The following is a 20,982-nucleotide window of genomic DNA, read 5'->3' as shown; positions in this document are numbered from 1 at the left end:
CCCAAGTTAAATATCACTTAAAATAATAATAATATTTACTAATAGCACTTAAAATACTAATAATATTTACTACATACAGAGATTTTTCTGTTTAGTTCATTCATGCATCGTCAGTGCCTGGCACATCATACGCACTCAAACATTTGCTGAATGAATGAATGAATAACTTGTTATAATTAACATGGGATACCTTAACACTGTGATTTATATTGAAAACACCATGTCCTGTAAGTATTTATTTAATTACAACTCCATTGGATAAAATAAATAAATAAATATAAATGGCTATATGACTAGTGTCTACCATATTGGACAGAGCAGACACATAAAACTTCTTTAGGTTCCCAGCCAACTCTCTTCTCTCTTGCCTCTGGATCTTTGTCCTTGCTGTTCCTTCTCATGTGAATACCTTTTTTTTTAATCCTTTATGTCTCAGCCTCATGTCACATACTATGTGCATTCATAGGATAGGATAGGATAGGATACTATAACATGGAATAGGATGTATATAAGCTCTGCCACTGACAAACTTTCAACCAATATACTTTTGTTGGTGCAAGTCAGGCCATACTTCAGGGCAATAACACAGTACCCTGTGCTTTCTACCAACAGATGTACAAGGTATTTTTCTCTTTACCCTTGGTGTTCATTAATCCATGTGGAGGGCACCAGTGGATAGTCACAGGCCACAACTCACCCCATGAACGTGTTTTGCTTGGCTTTCACAACATATTTTAGATGGAGCCAACATTTTAAATGGAAGAGATTTTACTAAACATATGGATTCCTGGATGCTCTGGGAAAATCAGAATACCTGACCACATTGGACCAGTATCCATTTCTACTCAGTGATAATCTGCTAGATTCATTCCAATATGGTAGCCACTAGCCACATATGGCTACTTAAATTTGAATTAATAAAAATGAATTAAAATGTAAAACTCCACAGTCTCACTAGCCACAGTTCAAGTGCTTGACACTGTGGCTAATAGCTGTCATAGTGGACAGGGCAGATGCAGAACTTTTCAACCACAGCAGAATGTTCTGTGGAGCTGGACTCCTAAGGGTAGTTGGCAGGGGAAGAGGAGTGGGGTGGGGCTGCCTCCTGCAGGTGCAGCAAGTGCTCTTCAGGTCTCTCTGGTCCCCAGCCCCTTTGTCCTCTTATGTCACCTACCTGATCTCGGTAGGCATTTGAATTCTAGAACTTGGTCTGTCACCTGCTTTGGGGTTTCTTTTTAGTTTTGTGAGATTTTGAAAAACACCACTAACCCTATTCCATTAGTGAGGTACAAAAAGAGTAAGAGCTGAAGTGATCTAAACAATTGACTACGAAAGTAGGGATAGCAGACGCAGGACGTCGGGTGTGTGTATGTGTGTGTAGAGGATCAGTGGTTCCTTAGCAGAAACTGCTCTGAGGCAAACCATGGTAGGAAAGTGCTGTGCGTATGTAGCCCATACTCAGCAAGAGACAAACAAAAGCAACTGTCAAAATGGAATAATTCTGAGTGTGTGACCTGCAGGGGTCACAAGCAGCAGGAAGGATGGGGTCTGGGTAGGGGCTGATGAACTAGGGGGTCGGGAGGGAATATATCCCCTTTTAAGGAGCAGAAGCCCCTGAACTCCTGCTGAATATTATGATGGAAATGGGTTTTATTTTTATTTTATTTTTTTTGGAGACAGAATCTTGCTCTGTTGCCCTGGCAAGAGTGCCGTGGCGTCAGCCTAGCTCACAGCAACCTCAAACTCCTGGGCTCAAGCAATCCTCTGCCTCAGCCTCCCGAGTAGCTGGGACTACAGGCATGTGCCACCATGCCCAGTTAATTATTTCTATATATTTATATATTTTTAGTTGTCCAGATAATTTCTTTCTATTTTAGTAGAGATGGGGTCTCGCTCTTGCTCAGGCTGGTCTCGAACTCCTGACCTCGAACAATCTGCCTGCCTCGGCCTCCCAGAGTGCTAGGATTACAGGGGTGACCCACCACTCCCGGCTCCAGGAATCCAAATTTTTTATGTGAAATCTCCTGATTTTTAAATGTCAGTTTGAATTTTTTAGAAACACTCTCCAAGTAGAACAGAACAAATTTGCCAGATTTGGCTCCCAGGTACCAGTCTGCCAGGCCTGAGCCTGAAGAGGAGCAGCGACCGGGAGTCAATCTGCTTGCGTGATGCTGACTCAGAAGGTTGGGTGTTGAGAATGCCAAGTTTCGGTGTGGGGGAAATCGTGCTGCGACCTGGGGACAGTGGTACGTGTCAGTGGTGCCAAAGGCAGCAGAACAGCAGAGGGTGCCGAGCTCTTGATCAAAATCCAGGGGAATCAGAATTCCTCTCTCTGAGCTCAGAAACTGTTTCCATGGTGTTGATAAAGCTGGGCTTTGGGGATGGGAGAGGGGCTGTAGAAGCCTCCATAGAAGACAAGGAGAGTAGATTCAGTTGTAAAGATCTGAAGGTTTTCCCACATTTGGTGGAAAGGAATCTGGGAGCAACAAGCTTAAAGCACCCCTTAGTCACTTTAGGCTTAGGAACAGCGGACTTCGCAGAGAGCCCTGGGTAAGTAGAGCAGTGTGGGCTCCCATCCAGGAGCTCATCACACTATGTTGTTATAATTTAGCAACAGAGTCTTCCACCTGCACTGTGAGAGCTCCGTGAGGGCAGGGGTGAGGTTGGCCTTTAGCTGGTGTCTGGTGCCTGAGGGTTACTTACAAATACATGCTGGTTAGATGCCTTGGAGACGTAGACAAGCAAGCGAGCTGGGGACCGGGAGGATGGGGAGGCAGGACACCAGTGGAAGCTACGTTTCTATAACACTTTACACAGAACGGAGAAAATATCAGGTATCCACATCAAGAACAGGGGTGGGGTTTACCAGAGTAGTCCTCTTGTGGTGGCTTACTGAGTGAATGACACCTCCAAAGTACCCAGCGCATAAAAGCACCCAGGAGGTAGTTCCTAAGATGTCTTTCCTACCACTGCCACCATTTTTAAGTATAAAGTTGAAAAATTCTGAAAAATGTGTGTCTGTGACTACACACTATAATGTCATGGTTAAGTGGACTCTGGAAGCCAAACCGCAGCTACTACTCTGGACTTTGAGCAAGTCATTGAGCTCTTCCGTGCCTTAGTTATCAACCCCCCACGAGCACCCGCACCCAAGTACAGGGGCTCCCATCTCACAAGTTCACTTCTGTTCGAGCTGCACGATATGGCTCACAAGAACAAAAACAAACCTAAGTGCCCCCCTTAAAATTTCAGCCGTGCTTCATTTTCTTTAGGGGGAGAGGAGGAGTCTGAGGGTAATTTTGGGAAGACTGGTGGCTTTGGAAAAGATTTATTAAGCAACTGGAGAGAAAAGGGGAATTTATAATGTTTGTATCTATCTACCCCTCATGTGTGCCTCTTAGAATGATTTAATGCTTGTCTTGGGAAGGAAGCAGCTTTATATTTTAAAATTCTCTAAACCAAGACTTGACTTCTCAGTTTCAAACACTTCCCATCTGTTCCCGCAAACAGTGTGATTGGATGGTCTGTGCGGATTTGTGGCCCTAATACACAGAAAGCATTTTTATATTAAATGGTACAAGGATATTTTACTGCCAACAGCTTCCAAACGTCCATATCTTGATGGGTCGTGGCTTGCCTTATATGAAGATTTATCCTACATACAACTTGTATTTATTGTTTTCTCTTTTTACATAATATGCCAGAAGTCTGATCTCAAATTGATCATTTTAAATATTAAGATACCCCAGAAATTCTCACTGTTTCATCTTTTCACCAAAGCTCACAGATAACATCCTCAAATTTAATAAAACAATTTTCTTGAATGCAACATAATCCACATGGGTATTTGGATCTTTTTTGAGGAGACAAGGTATAACAGAAAGAGCATTAGGCTGGAATTCAGGAGATCTGAGCACTCTTCCTGGCTTTGCCATCAACTGTGTGGCCTTGGGCAGGTTGATAATTGGCTCTCTTATAAACTAGAACTACTGATGTAGATTTCAAGGCTGGTTTACTTCCGAAATTCGGTGGTTCTTTAATTCTATGTGTTTGGCCAGGGGTCGGCAGGGGGTGGCGGGGCTAACAGAGGTTTACTTTCAAATATAAATAGCTTGAGACATTTCTGGGTGGTTGGTGGTTGGTAGACAAGGCTGGCTCTCACACTCGCACCTGCCCTGTGTGCCAGCCAGCCTTTGCTGCTTCACTGCAGAAACCCCGTAGGCTGTACAGGTTGCCGAAATCCTTGACCACGAATGTCCCTTAGAGGCAAACGTTCTCATGTGTATCTCGCCTCTAAGAGTCTTCTTCCATAAAAATGGTAAGAACAAGGAGCCCCCATCACTGAAATAGCAGGAATATTTGCTCTAGATGAAACGTACTGACATTTCCACGGGATCAGAATCATCTGAAAAATTTGTAAAAAGATAATAGATACTTAGACTCCATCCCAAACCTACCCAGTCAGAAGTTGAGCCCAGGCATCTGTATTTTTCACAAGCTTCCCACCCTGCTGCCAACATCCATCTAAGATTGAGAAACACTGGTCCAGGATCATGGAACAACTTGGTGATATCACGGAGTACACATTTCAAGCATAGATCCAAATTGAAAATATAGTCAAATGAAATATTTGGTCACAGATGTTTTTACTCCACTACAATAATTACAGAAAAATGAAAATAACCAGATTCCACACTCTCATAAATGAACATCAAATTTATTCATATTGCTTCTGGTTTTTAACTCCTGTATTTTTCACTTTCTTCAGTATAGAGTATCTGCACTGTACATATTCATATAGGATTTGACTGTGACTAAACGAGATGCCAAACTTGCCCAGCGTTCAGTTAAAGCATATTCTAAGCAAACAGAAGAGTTTGATGACAACAGTCTAATTTTCTAGAGCAGGTTGTGGTGGGGAGAACCACGGTGAATTAGAAACTCAGCCCACCTCGGCTTATGCCAACTGTTGCAAGCAGGAATGAGTAACCTATGCAGCCAGCTTTTTTTTTTTTTTTTTTTCTCAATTTTTCACAAGAAGATAGAAATTGGGTTGGGCATGGTGGCTCACACCTGTAATTCCAGCACTTTGAGAGACTGAAGCAGGAGGCCAGGAGTTCAACACCAGCCTGGGCAACATAGCAAAACCCATCTCTACAAACAATTGAAAAATTTAGGTGGGCATGGTGGCACACACCTGTAGTCCTAGCTACTCGGGAGGCCGAGCCAGGAGGATTGCTTGAGCCCAGGAGTTGGAGGTTGCAGTGAGTTGTGATCGTGCAACTGCACTCCAGCCTGGGCAACAGAGGGAGACCCGGTCTCCAAAAAAAAAAAAAAAACGATAGAAATTGAATTTGTATACTACACAATCATGCAATTTTTAAATGCTTGGCAACTAATTAAAATATTTTTAAGACATCATTTAAAAATGTACCATTGAGCCAAACAACAATTTATCAGCCCATATTTCACCAGAAGGCCCCAAATTTGTAATTTCTGTTCTAGAAACTCTGAGTTCAGTATCTGATCAGTTAGACCAGTGGTCCCCAACCTTTTTGGCACCAGGGACCAGTTTCATGGAAGACAGTTTTTCCACGGACCCAGCTGGGGGGTGGGGAGGGTGGGTGGTGGCTTCTGGATGATTCAAGCTCATTACATCTGTTGTGTACTTTATTTCCATTATTACATTATGATATTAATGAAATAATGATACAACTCAACATAACGCAGAATCAGCAGGAGCCCCGAGCTTGTTTTGACAGAAGGCAGAGCTCAGGCGGTGATGCGGGCAATGGGGAGCGGCTGTGAATACAGATGAAGCTTCCCTTGCTTGCCTGCCCCTCACCTCCTGCTGTGTGGGCTGGTTCCTAACAGGCCGTGGACCGGCACTGGTCCTTGGACTGGTGGTTGGGAACCAGAGTGAGATGATCCAAAACCACTCATAGGAATGACGTCCATCTGGTTGGCATGCAATATTACACTTCCTGCCTCTAGAAAGAAAAGACTTCCCTGCCATTTTTTATATAAGGAGCCACATACTAAGTTCATTTTTCACTCAGTAGATCTTTAGAGAGCTCCTGCCCCGTGCCAGGCACTGGGAATACAGTGGTGAACCCAGCCTTAGCTAAGTTTAATATTTAGCACAGTGTATAAATACTGTGCTGGTGCCAGGCTAGCTGGATAGAATCACCTGGGAAGCTTTGAAATGCATGTTCTCAGGCACCCAAAGGCTGATTCAGTAGGTCTAAAGTGAGGTTCACAAAAAATAGACTGTGCTCATTACTCAGTGGTAAAGATTAAAGATACATATAGGCAAAATCTTAAACAGAGATCACTTTTCCAAATGAGTCTGAAGCCCAGAAAAACAGAGGCTGAGCGAAGATCACACAGAAAGGGAGTGAGAATTACAGCCCAAAGCTCCTGCCTTTAGGGCAGACTCTTTACTCCCTCCATGGCTGCCTGTTTCCCTAAATTTAAGAGGACTGATAAAGGTTTGTCAAAATACTAACATTGATGTCAACGTTCATAAGGTAATAAACTTTATCAAATTAAAAAATACGAATTGTGAGTGAAAATAAGTATGCACTGTCTGAAAACGGTGGAAAACATTAAGTGGATAGGAAAAGTGGCCTGAAAAAGGGCCCATGAAGGATTTACTCTATGACTTGTTATGATCAAACATAATATTAATAGAAGGGGAATTAAATCTAATTCTCTTATTTTCTCTCCAATAGTGCAAAGTAGGTGGTTAAACTTTACGTCTTTTTCCTAAGTCAAAAAGTCTGCAGTGAGTTGGAAACTATTACAAAATGACAAGGAAACAGGAATTTCAAATATGGATGGCATACAATGCCACTGTCCCTGTACAAGGAACAAATTAAGTCAGAGGTTCTCAACTGGTATATTTTAAACCATTCACAGGTGTACTTCCAAATTTTGAATAATGTGTAAAATTAAGAGTGGCTCCACTAGAGTGCTGGTCACTGATATGTTCTTTCTTTCAGGCCACGTAAGACAACTGTGCCGTCGTGACTGGTGGGGCCATAGCAATAGTTCTGGTCAAGAAGAGAGAGGGGAAATGACATGGGTCCACACCTGGAAAAAGCATGTAATTGCTGGTGTACAACCTTTCAGAGTCTTCCCTTTGGATGAGTATCCAGAAGGTTCAAGACAGTGACGGTTCCCCCAGCCTACATTCCTGTCTGCACCAAATAGGGTACCTCTGCCAACTGGCAAACAGACATGTATGCAGTGTGCACGCATGAGACATAACCTTTTGTTGTGTGAAAGCCACTACAATTTTGAGGATTTTTGGTACTGTAACATAATACAGCTCTCCTAACCGAAGCAACGTGCTGTTACAGTGGTATTTGTCCAACAGGCTGCTGTAGAGCTGGGGTCTACGTGCTATGCGAAAGTTAAAAGCATATTATAATGTGAAACTGATGCCATAAGTCGTCTCTATTTTTATTAAAGTATCTGAGTACTTTTCCTTATGACTATATGGGAGAACAAGATCTCAGGCAGGTACTCAGTGCTAAAGGACACTCAAGTTCAACATGCCATAAATTATTTCAACTTTATCTGCAAGTTTATTCCTTCAAATTGGGCACCCAAAATATTTACTATTTGAACATGCACCTTTTATACAAAGTTTCAAAATCACTGTTTTAAATCTCAGATTGTTACTGCTAGGTCTTTGGAGAGCAGCCTTGTTACCACTAGAGGGAGCCGTCTGCATTTTTTTCTGCCTAACGTGGATCAACAATAGGATGGCGAATAACTTCCAGTTATACCTGGGGAGAAATGAATTCTGGTCTAGACACTTTTTTCCTAAATGTAATATTGTGCTGATGCCAGGCTAGCTGGACAGAATCACCTGGGAGGCTTTGAAATGCATGTTCTCAGGCACCCCCAAGGCTGATTCAGTAGGTCTAAAGTGAGGTTCAGAAATGTGTAGTTTTTTAAAAAACACTCCCAAATGCTTCTGACTGATGCAGAGCTAGGTTTGCTACCACTGGTGTAGAAGATTTCAAAGAGCTGTCCTTTTCAATCAAAGCGTTTTGCCAGCTGCAGTGCATTTCTGACAGGGATCAACCTAAGTCCAGCTAGATAAAAACAGAACCTCTTAAGAACAGAATTTCAATAAAGCACTTTACAATGATAATAAATCACAGGTACAAAACACAGTTATCTTCAAATTTAAATTTATTAAGACATTCAGCTATGTCTGTCAGTCTACATCCAAATTTGCTACTAAAAATAAAATAAAGTCACATCCCACATTAGGAATACCGAGGTCTGAAAAACACTTTTGGAGCCAAGCCTATTGTATAAATAAATGACTAGTTTCTTTTCATATCAAAATTCCCATAAAAAATTACATTCCCCCCTCCCCAGTTCTACCTGTAGCCATGATGAATGTAAAAATTTAAATATGACACATCCTTGTCAAAGAAAAGGTGCAAAGTCTATTAACAGCTTTAAAAGTGGCATTTGCAGAATGTGATCATACAGTTACGTACTCATTCCCAAAGTGCAAATAATGCCATAATTTAACACTGTTTTGATTCAGTTGCAAGAATTAAACATTACACAGGATTGAAAAGTACACCCAGGGCCTCTATCAGTGCCCTAAAGCCCTTCCCACTTTGGTCTCCTTCACTAAAGCAGACTCCAAAGTGTTCATTAGAGTTTTAGTTTACTTCACACAGCCAACGAAGTATACAATATTAACAAAGTTTCATATACATCAAAATATTGAAGACTCTGTCATAAAGTTCAAGAGTCTCAGATTACATGAATGCACCCGCAAGGCCCAAGTGCCCACCCACCCCCTTCCCTAAAGCACAAAGTATGAGCGTGCTTCGATCTTTTAATACAATCAATGCTTCTACATCTTTGATTTCATTTCAGTGCTGTACAAGACTCAATAATCACCTGCCTGAGTTCCAATTAACTGAGGGAAAAGGGGGTGGAGCAAAGGGCTGGTCACTACTCATACTTGACGATGAGAATGATCTGTCCCATGGAAGGTGAAAGGTCAGTTCCACTCCTGCCTGCTTCTTCCCATGCTGTCCTCATGCTCTTCCTCAGCCTCCTTCAACACTCAAATCTGATTTTATTTATCCCTCACACATAAGGGGCAGTTTCTGAAGTTGCTGAGGTTGAATTTTCTTGGCAAACCTCTACAAAACATCAGCATAGAATATATAAATACATTTTGATTAGCATACATTGCAAAATTTCTCCCACAATGTCAGGGGATGAAAGCAGGTGGTCTCCATTGAGAGTACTTCCTGGATTAGATCCTTGGAATGTCAGTTTCCTGCCTGATCATCTCATACATTCATTCCTGAAATCGGAGCATGAATTCCATCTTGAGTTAACTGCTCTTCCAGAGTACTGAAGCAACATTCCTGCTTCTTTCCCTTTAGGCTGATTCGACAGGACATGCTTCATCTTTTGCTCTGTGAGGATCCCCTTTGGGGTCAGAAGCCCCTTCCTGGCTATCTGGTCTTCTGGCAATGTGCTCATTATTGTCCCTAGAACCTTCCTGTATCCTGGTCCCTGGAGAATGCTCTTGGCCTGGGGGTTCAGTACCTTCCTGAAGCACATTTTGCTCAGCTCCAGCATGAGGCTGTGGAACTGGCTCAGTTCCTAATCCTGGAAGCTGGGAGGAGTTTTTGAGGTGGCAGTGGCACAGAGGGCAGGTCTCCTGGACATACAGCCATTTCTTTAGACAGCCTGCATGGAAGAAATGACTGCAAGGCGTGATCACAGCAGATTTCATATCCTAAAAGAGGAAAAGAAAAGACACCTCATAAATGTCTATTATCTAAAATCTTTGGTATTACTCCCAAAAGTTCTGGCTCAAACATTTTTTTTTCACCACAATAGAAAATACGTAATACAGATCTTAGAATAAAACTTATTTTCCATTTAGTAATAATCCTGTTGCCATCAGAGAACCCCCCCCAATCCAAATAATACAAGAACCACTGGCTAAGCAATTAAAAAAAAAAGAGAAGTAAAAACCAAAAATGAGGAAGAAACTACCTTAATTGTGTTTTTGCCCTAGTATGAAAATGCAAGAGTTCCACGAATATAGCAGTATGATTACTGGGTCTCCCACTGGTATGACATGAGTGTAATTAGAGCCTCAGAAAATCTGATAAAGACAGGACTTTTCCCACAGTTATGATTCAACACAGCTAAACAGATTACTCCATGATGAACTTATTTGCAAGGAGACAAAATCAGCCATATTACACCAGGGTATTTGGCAAGGAAGTGGCAATCTCATTGGGGCCAACGTATATACTCACTTGTTAACACATATTCCTGGGATACCCGAGACTTACTGAATTGGGATATCTGAAGATGGGATTCATAAATCTATAGTTATAACAAGCCACTCATATGACTTTTATACACTCACATTTGATAACCATTGGAATAAGGAGTGATATACTTAATATTAATATTCCTTATATAAGATACATTTGAAGAAGGAAGCCTGAGGACAGGGAGTTGAAATTGTAAAGATATACAATTGATGACTCAACCATTAATTTTGTTGCAAGTCCCAAAACAAGGAGGTGAATATCCCAGAAATTCCTTGCCAAGAACTGGTAATACCTGGGCGTCAACTTTTAAGCAGAAAGCCATCCAAGGAAAAGCAGCCAGCTGGGAATCTAAGCAGTTTACTCTCATTTTCTATGTGATATCAGCAGGTAGTTCTAGCAGCTCAAAAAAAGTGATGTGACAAAAGGAAATACAAAAAGAGGACTCTCAAATCCCAGAGATGGAATATTAGACATCAGCTCCTGAAGTTGATGTGCTCTGTTTTTGACCTGCTTCGTTCTGAGTACAATGAGACTACCTAACATAAAAGAGCTAAAGTTCACATTAATAATAAACAACTAAGAGAATGACTAACTTGGAAGTGGGGGGAGGACCTACATTATCAGTCCCCTCACAGGCAAAAACAAATGGGAAACGTTGCTTTGCTAGTATCCAAAAGTATATTCTGATGGCAATAAAAACTGAGTAGCTGCATTTTACTATTAGAAAAAAATTCTTATTCTAGATAGTTCTAAACATACACAAGTACATACACACCCCACCCAAACTATAAAAGCTGCCCTAGGGAAAGAACATTCCCTGTACACCACTGACGCTATCTATAGATTTATTCTACCAAACTATACTCTTTAAGAGTGATTTTAAAGGAACATAGTTTCTGTGGTTGCCCATAATCTCTGTCCACATTTCCAACAGTGCAGTTTAGGAGTAAAAGCTGCTACTCGATTACCCTCTCGCACAGGTGACTGATGATTAAACTCTAGGCCTTTTTTATTTCCAAGGTGATTTAAATACTATCTTTAATTTGTAATAGAAAGCAGTCATCAGGCTCTTTATGGTGCGTGTACCAAAGACCTGTAGGCAGGCGAACTTCAGTGGTGCACCAATTGTTAGCCTCCACCATAGCCACCCCACGCACAAATGCTTGCACTCCTTCCAGATATTTAGCAACCTACTCTCTCCACCTACATTAAGTACATGAACATTTCTTCCTCACTCTGGGAATATTAGAAAGAAAAGAGTCCGAATCTTGGCACACCACTTTTCAGGAGTTGCTGACTCCTGATGGATAGTCTATTTGATAGTATGTGTGTCTATTCGGGAGTAAATATAAAATACACCTGACCTGTTTTTCCTTTATTTATGGGTGAGCGATAATGTTGGAAATAACAATAAATTAGAACTCGAGGGACTAAATTAAAAACTTAACTTAGAAATAAAATGGAAATATTTTATCAGGTCTTTAATAATTTCTGAGGCCCATTTTTTTTTTTAAAACCCAGGAGATAATTCTGCCTAGAATTTAAATTGGATTTGGTTAATGTGGTTACAGTCCCAAGGGATATACCGTATGACCCACCCAAATGGATTCTTACTGAATGAGTTACCTGATAACAGATGGCACAAATATCATTGTGCTTCTCAAGCTGCTCTTTAGTAGCAATGGGCAATGATTTAATCTTATTCACAGCATCCCTGCGGAGAAGAAAGCTCTTCCACCCCAGCTGGGCCCGAAGCCACACATTGTAGTAGGAATGGATGAAGATGATCATTGAGCCCATCACTGTCCATTCTCCAAAGATGGTCTCTGATACACCATAGGCCACCACACAGAGGGCAACAAGAAACTCTAGCAGGCGGTAAGTACCATTCACATAGTAGATAACATCATCCATGTTTTCAACTGGCTCTTTTCTGAATTCCTCAACCATAAATAAGACATAAATAAAAAGTGTTCCCAGAACCTGAAAAAAAAAAATTTATGTGTATTAAAACAGAATAGCACTAAGGAACTTTTTTCAAAGGCTTTAAACAATAACACATTCCTGGCACTTTTAGGATGTTATACTTAAAATCTAAAGGGGAGTACCCAAGAAAAAAACTTTTTAATAAACTGAAAAAGAAGTGAAAACTAAAGAGAAGGCACTGGTATAATTAAAAAATGTGGGTAATCTTAGTTATCCAGGTATTAGATATCAAAATGTCACACCTTCAAATAGAACATTTCTAAAACAATTCTGATGAGTAATCAGTTTTCCAACTCATCCTTTCCCCTTATTCCCCAGGTCACCAAATCCTATCATTTCTATCTTAATTGCCCTCATTCCATAGTCATTCCTGTTCCACAACTCTCAAAGAACCTTTACTTCTACAAAGAACAATGAATAAATCTTCACTGTTAGTGCTACATTTCTTTTACTTCTTAGTACTCAGGCAGCAAAGATCCATCTTTAAGTTACAATAAGCTTATCATTTCTAGGGCAATATTTTGTGTATGTGTCTATAGTGTGTATGTGTAATATACACACGTATCATATATATTTATATATATCATGAAACTATGGATCTTTTCAAGTATTTAAATTTTTTTTATATTTTTCTTTTTATAGCCGCAGAATCTGTGAGAAGAGTATTTAATTTTAAAAATGTACTCCAAACAAGCTCTAAAGTAAGCTCTAAAATCTTTTAATGTTTACAGTTACTTATCAATTTAAGATGTATATGACAGCTCTGTATCATACCATTTTGGAAAAGAGAAACTGAAAGGCTTAATGAACTTTGTAAAAGATATAGAGAGATAGATATATCTATCTAGTATTTTAGTTTAACTCCAGTGCTTAAAAAAAAAAAAATTTGTGTTCTAGTAAAGAGGGCAGGAAGTTATCACCTAAATAGGCCACTTATAATCATTCATCTTGAAAAAAAGTTTAATTCTTTTTCTGGAGGAAAAATAAGAAAATCAGTTATTATAGAAAGTTAATTAATCCTAGGCTTACCTGAAGAGAGGTAAGAATGCTGCTGGAAATAATGATAAGAAGCCAAAAATCCATGTGGAAAAACTGGCAAATCATATAAGCCATATAAGCAGGAAATACCAGTAAAAATAAACAAAGGCTTACAGCACGGAAGTGCTTCCATAAACTCCTGGAGAAAGACAAAATTATTTTTTTAAAGTGCTTGCCACCTAGTAACACAACCACGTACATTAGCAGCCAACAGGTCTGGCACCATGATTAGATTTCACAAATGTCCACCTGGGCACCCCTCTCTGTGCCAGTCACTGCACTAGAGTTGAGGGTGAGTCACACAGCCTTAGCATTTCAAAGCCACACCACAGCCGGTTGCTTAGTGCCATCAATTCTTTTATTTGTCAGTAGTTTGCTTTCAATTTCATTCCCATTCCTATTAAATTCAAATTGTTCAAGCTTTTGTATCCTTAAACTTTAACAATTTCAATAGTAATTTTTCCTTTTAGGAAAGGAAGTATGAGAATAATGTGTGGCCTTTTAAAAATCTTACAACATCCTCTCCTCACCTACTCCACACTGTTGAAAATCTCTGCTGCAGTGAGTGTAGTGCCACTAAAGGAAATGGCTCTCCAATGAGCAGGTACACCGATCTTCACAATTGTTGAGTTTGGGGGAGGAGGGAGACGTGACTAAGAACCACTGCACTGTTAAGATCTTCTACTAGCTAGCTTGGTCTTCCTCCCTCCTCCAGCTCCCGATCTGTCCTGGATACCACCAGCCACCAGATTCATCTTCCTAAAGCTCTGCTGTCTTAATATTTTCAACACCTTCTCTAAATTCCTGAGTCTGGCATTTGAGGTCTTCTTCTCCCAACTTTTCAGTCCAAGCTTGTCAACATCTGTTCCTCACTGTAAGTCAAGTTGGTTAATTAACTGTCCCAGCAAAACACCAGCACTCTTACATCCCACTAGAAATGCCTTTGTCACACTCTCTATTTCTCTAAACCCTTTAGGCTAGCTCAAGATAAACAAGTATTCTGGATTTCAGTCAAATAGTTTAAACGTCATGGCTATAACAAAATTAAGCTGTTTTAGTTAAATATCAACAACTGTGATATGTCCTCAAATGCAGACAAAGTGTCTCAAAGAGACACAAGTAACAGAACTCATCCTTCCTATCTTTAATTATAATATACGTGGGAAGTAAAAATTACCATACACAAAGTCAAGTGCTATACTGTGTGGTACTATCATAATTAGTAATTCAGAGAAGAAAGTGTGTTACACTAGGTACTTTGGAAAATTAAATTAAAGCTACATTGTAAAGTGTTTTACATCTTTTCTTGCCAAAACTTCTATTATCAAAAGTTAAGGGACAAATGTAAACCTGTCAGTAGGTTTGCTTTGAAATTCAAAACACGAACAATTTTAATTTTTTGAAGAAAGGCAAGCAGGAAGGAATTCCTATAACACAGTTGTATTGTGTTAGATGACAAATTATAGATTATTTTAATAGGGCAATTTGCCTTAAAATCTTAAATATATTTTTCAAAATCAAGCCAGCTATGTTCCATTCATATAAAATATGTACATATCTACATAAATATACATGCACATTTAAACATACAGAGAAACCTATGTACAACGTTTTGTCATGAGTTTATATTTATGTATAATTTTGATACATGTGTATATTATATACACACAAACATATATATACTTACATATATCCTTATCTAAGTTAAAATTAAACAAAATCAAATTTTAAATAAAATATAGAAAGAACAGGATAAAATTACATTGAAACTTTATTCCACTAATAAGTTAAAAACTACAAAATGAAAAAAAATGTTTTTACACTTACACCAACCCATTTCTTAAAAAGTTTGCCTTTTGAAAAGTGGCTATATAATTTGAGTAAGTAGGGCTGGGTGAAGTGGCTCACACTCATAATCCCAGCACTTTGGGAGGCTGGAGGCAGATTGCTTGAGACCAGGAGTTCAAGATCAGCCTAGATAATATAGTGAGACCTCATTTTTACAAAAAAATTTAAGTTAGCTGAGCGTGGTGGTGCACACCTGTAGTCCTAGCTACTGGGGAGGCTGAGGGAGGAAAATTGCAGAGTAAGACCCTGTCTCTTAAAAAAAAAAAACAACAAAAAACAAAACACAAAACCTAAAAAAGGAATAAATAAAATTTAAAAATTTGAATAAGTAGACTATAATCCTAACATTCCTTGTTAAAAACTTCAATAAAATTTATAGACAAAATTAACAATTATCTCTATGGCTAAAACTATTATAGACATCCTCTTAAGCTAAACATTGGAAATTAGCTATAGTCTAAGCAACTCCAAAGACACATTTACAAAGATTTTCCCCTTAATAATTATTTCCTTAATAACAAAGATAAGTATTATTTCATCAACTGTCAATAGCATTTCTTAATGGCTGCTCTGATTTGAGATTTAAGATACTTTTCCTTTCCTTTTTTAATCCCCAGTACACTCGAATTAATCATAATCCTTCATCCACAATGCACTATCATCATTGGTCTATGCATGTGACACATGTGCCCTCTTTTTATTTAGTCAGGAATCTAATTAGCCATTTTAAATAATGTAGCAAGCATTCATGAATGCACCTCCCCATATACAGGTGAGGGCCTAGAGTGACAATGACCCACATCTAAATACCAAATATATGGTAGGCCTGTCTATACCACGTGTCCACCCCGCTGCCCCACACCACTATCTTGAATCCTGTGTGCTTCATTCTCTTGCTTGCTTTCCTTTTCACAGTTTGATTTCATCTACATGTATTCCTAAGGAGCATATTTTAAAATTTTGTTTGTGGCATAAAAATAATATCCTATATTATCATCTTTCGGAATTTAAAAAAAAATTTTACATTGCTCTAAATCACTCATACTGTCTCATGTGTCACTATTTTTAACATACCACTGTGACTATTATCCCATTTTATTATCCACTACGTTTGACTGGCATCTGGGTTGCTCCCAGGCTCTTGCTACTGTAAATTGTGCTATGAACATTCTTCTGCATGTCTCCTACGGTACATGTGCGAGACTGTCTCTTGAATACATACCCAGGAGGAGATAACGTCAAACTTTTCTACAAGTGACTACATCACTTTACACTCTCATCAGTGACAAGGATCTACATCTTCTCCCACCCTTGCTATCAGCAAACTTTCCTTCCTCTTTCTCTTTCTTCTTTCCTTTTGATTTACTTGTACATTGCCAATCCAATAGGTATACAATAGCACTTACTGTGGTCTTGATTTACATTTCCCTTATCATTAAAGACATTGAAACTCTCTTCATATGCACATGTGCTTCCTCTTTTCCTAAATGCCTCAAGTGTTTTTGCCCCTTTTTCACTGATTCTTAGGAATTATTTATCTATTCTTGATCTGGAGAATATACTATAAATATCTTTTTCTAGTTTGTAAAGATCATTTCTAATTTATCTTTAGGTTTAAAAACTAACAATTTTTTAAACTTTTAACAGTTAAGTTGGGCTTAACTAACAGGTGGTACACACCTGTAGTCCCAGCTATTTGGGAGGCTGAGGCAGGAGGATAGCTTGAGCCCAGGAGTTTGAGACCAGCCCGGACAACATAATGATATAAAAAAAACCTTAAAAATTAGCCAGGTGTGGTGGCACACGCCTGTAGTCCCAGCTTCTCGGGAGACTGAGGGAGAGGATCACTTGGGCCCTGGAGTTCAAGGCTGTAGTAAGCTATGATTGTGCCCCTGCACTCCAGCCTGGGAGATAGAGACCCTGGCTCAAAAAACAAAATTTAATCTTTTCTTTGATAGTCATCATCATTCTCAGTCTTTCACAGTCAGTTCTGTCAGTGTAAGAAATCTTTTCCTACTTGGAGTTCCAAAATATACTAATCTAAGTGGGGTTTTAACTTTTGTTTTTGACATCTAAGTCCTTAACAGTCTGGAGTCGATTCTTTTGTTTATAGTGTGAGACAGAAATCCAGTTTTTTCTGGCTTCTCTACAGACTAGTACCACCTGTCCCTACCCATCTGACATCCACTCCTGTCATATACCAAAGCTCCACACACACATGGGTCTGTTTGGGACCTCTCTATTCCATTGGTCACATCTATCCTTGAGCCAGCATTTTAAATGCTACATAATATCTCCTGCTATGAGTGAAATACTTTATCTTTCTCAAATTACCTACTTTTTTTCAACATTGGGATTATGCCAGCCTCGCAGAGTGAGATCGGTATATTCTTTCTGTTGTCTGAAAGTATCTGTTTAAAATAGAGATAATTTGTTCCTTCAAAGTTTGGTAGAACTTGCCGGTAATACCACTGAGGTCAAAAGGTTTACCAACTGCTTCAATTTCTTTAACAATTACAGAAATACCCAAGCTTTTTAGTTCTTGAGTCAGTTGTGGTTAAGTTGTATTTTTCTCATAACTCTTCCATATCATTTGTTTAAAAAAGTACTGGCACGTAACTTTCGGTAGTATTCTCTTATTACTATAGGCAATGGTGGAAGAGAAGAACAGAATCTAACAGTTCATTCTTATTTTTCCTCCCATAGCCAAGAAAGCAGCCTCTCTGCCTCAGGCTAATGCTTCTGAAGCCACAAGTAATAACACAGACAACAATTCAAAATAACTAGCCCAGACCCCCATCCACCCAAGGGGTCTCAGTGTGTTTCTTTCCCTCTAAATTTCTTTGGAGTCTGATTTTAGGGGAAGCCAAGAGTGAGGCTAGTTCAGCATCCTGGGAAAACCCACAACTGGATCTACTGGTTCTTACAGCAATGGAATTATGTATTTTTTTTCTTTCTCTTTTCTTAACTTCTATAGTATTATATCGTTTTATTAATATATACTGAATTAATTAGTATAATTCAAATAAAAGATATTGCCAGCAATAGCCAAAATACTAATCATACTTAGGTCAAAGCAACTCACTCTTCAGATCTATTAAATGGCTATTTAACTGAGCTCACCCTTGATTCAACATTTTAAATACTTCTGCTTCTGTTGAGAAACCTTAAACCTCAAAAACAAATCTCAAATGACTATAATTAATTATGATGATCAAGATTACTTGAAACATACCCAAGGACTCTGAGCTTATTTAAATTTATTTTTCAGTCATCCTAAAATTTGAAAAAATTTTATAGAATGTTTAGCAATGTGAATTATAGGGATACAAAGATAAATGTGATGAACTATAATTAAAATGTTAATTTGGAATGCTTTAGAAATCTGCTGTCACAATTCTACCTCCCAAGAGATTGCTTGCTCCCTTACTCATAAAAGGCTACCAAAGAAGCAATAAATTCATCTGTATTTCTATAATCCATAATCAGAGGGTGGACAGAGCACTGGGAAAAAATACTGACACTGAATTTTAAGAAATTCCTTATAGAATTTCCTTGTATAAACTTGTATAAGGCCAAAATTGCATCTTTAAAGAACTAAATAATAGTTTGGTTTTTATTCCTTAAGAGAATTTCTGGATGGATATTCCAATTACCCTAATTTGATCATTACACATTATATACAGTTATCAAAATATCACATGCACTCCCAAAATATGTATAACTATTATATATTTAAAAAAACACATTTTTGTGTATTTTTGTGTGTAAATGATTAAAAATATATCTGTAATATGAGATGTACATAAATCCAGCTATTAATTTCACTTGGTCCCAAAAGATATCAAGAATCCCCATTATAACCTCAGCAAGTTGCAAATGTCTGAAACACCATCAAATGAGGCTGTTACTCCATAAATACCTTTCTTTATGATTACCTGATAGCCTTTATTTTTCTCACCTTCATTTGCATTTCACTTAATGCTTTCTCTACTTTAGCATTACATGGAATGAAATGACATATTTGTTATATTTACTGGACTAAATTATATGTTCTATGTTCTTAATTTTAAAAGTGAACAAATATAAAAAATATTAAATTTCTCTGAAGGAGAAAAAGTTGATTTATAATTACCTGGCCTTTGATACGACTTTTAACTATAGAAATCTTGAAAGAAAAAAACAGATTAGAAAAGTCAAACAAGTCAAACATCTCATATAAGAAAAATAAAAATGTAAACTTGTTGAATTAACCTAAGCTAATACCAATTATCCATTCATTTTCTGTCTCTAAACATTCCCTAAATCTTTAGACAAAAAATTCATTTAGACAAAATATTCATGTAAAGAATATTACATATAAAAGAATATTAAGAGATTTCTTACTTGTCTCTAGATGCTCCCAGTGCCAAAACAATAGGATCTGCAATCTCCAACATAGACTGCAGGATAGAAGCCACAACAATGAAAAGGATAATACTGAGCAGGAATGCCCGGTGCACAACCTGTAATTCTATCAGCCCAGTCTGCACTGCCAGGATTAACAGTGTTACTCCTTCTGTCATGCCCCTAAAAAAAAAAAAAAGCAGCCATTTTTAGAAAAAATAAATAATCCAAATCTCATTTAATTCAAAAAGAAAATAATCCAAAGGCTTAGACTGTTGTTACATATCTTTGAATCTATTTTGACTTAATTCAGACTAAAAATCTGATCAGTATATTAACTTTATATTGTGTAACATTACTGTAACAATACAGATATCACTACAGGTGCAAAAGTATAATAGCTATTATGTAAGCATGCAATGAGGGCAAAAATAGTAACTTCTAAGACAAATAAAAGTTCTCTAACCAGACTCTGATAATGAGGCAGATACTTCTGCCATTCTTAGATAGCCACTGAATTATACCGATTTACATCATGAGCTATATGCTGATTACAAAAGACAAAATAATAGGTGAATGTCTTCATAATCCTGGAGAGGGAACAGTCTCTTTACGCAGATCATAAGAACCAGAACACAAAGGAGGAAAAATACAAATAGGAATGTTTGTTGAAATTTAACTTCCGGCCGGGCGTGGTGGCTCACGCCTGTAATCCTAGCCCTCTGGGAGGCCGAGGCGGGTGGATCGCTCGAGGTCAGGAGTTCGAGACCAGCCTGAGCGAGACCCTGTCTCTACTAAAAATAGAAATAAATTATCTGGCCAACTAAAAATATATATAGAAAAAATTAGCCGGGCATGGTGGCTCATGCCTGTAGTCCCAGCTACTCGGGAGGCTGAGGCAGTAGGATCGCTTAAGCCCAGGAGTTTGAGGTTGCTGTGAGCTAGGCTGATGCCACGGCACTCACTCTAGCCCGGGCAACAAAGTGAGACTCTGTCTCAAAAAAAAAAAAAAAAAAAAAAGAAATTTAACTTCCATATGGAAAATATGCTATAAACAAAGTCAGAAGAACTTTTATCCTATCGGCTTGATTTATAAAGAACTCTCACAAATAGGAAAAGAGCAAAGGATAGGCACAGTTTTAAAACTACAGATTAGCAAATATTTCAAAGTTTGATGACACTAAGCATTGACACGGAATTTGAGAAAATGAGCACACTCTCATTGAGATGCACACAGATCAAACCTTTCTAGAGAAAAATTTGCTAATAAATTTAAAATGTACATACCCTTCAATTCAATAATCTTTCTGGTAATAATTTACCCTATGGATATACTATAAAAGTTAAGATATATGCATAAAAGAAAATACAGTGA

At 38.4% G+C, this 20,982-nt stretch overlaps 1 protein-coding gene across 2 annotated transcripts in view; it reads right to left on the bottom strand.

Annotated features, from left to right (window-relative positions):
- Window positions 1-8,190: 8,190 nt before the first annotated feature.
- Window positions 8,191-20,982, bottom strand: part of RNF145 (ring finger protein 145) — a 56,418-nt gene continuing 43,626 nt past the window's right edge. For both annotated transcript variants that reach the window (XM_045551267.1, XM_045551266.1), the window contains 4 exons: window positions 19,608-19,790; window positions 13,365-13,512; window positions 11,976-12,332; window positions 8,191-9,796 (listed from right to left, as the gene is read on the bottom strand). In XM_045551267.1, coding sequence (XP_045407223.1) covers window positions 9,434-9,796; window positions 11,976-12,332; window positions 13,365-13,512; window positions 19,608-19,790 — 1,051 coding nt within the window. In that variant the 3' untranslated portion in view covers window positions 8,191-9,433. The remainder of the gene's footprint in view (window positions 9,797-11,975; window positions 12,333-13,364; window positions 13,513-19,607; window positions 19,791-20,982) is intronic.

This window comes from Lemur catta, chromosome 5 (genome assembly GCF_020740605.2).
Source record: "Lemur catta isolate mLemCat1 chromosome 5, mLemCat1.pri, whole genome shotgun sequence".
In the NCBI taxonomy this organism is placed as follows: Eukaryota; Metazoa; Chordata; class Mammalia; order Primates; family Lemuridae; genus Lemur; species Lemur catta.
The sequence above is the reverse complement of the archived record's forward strand: the minus strand, read 5'-3'. Positions and strand labels throughout refer to the sequence as shown.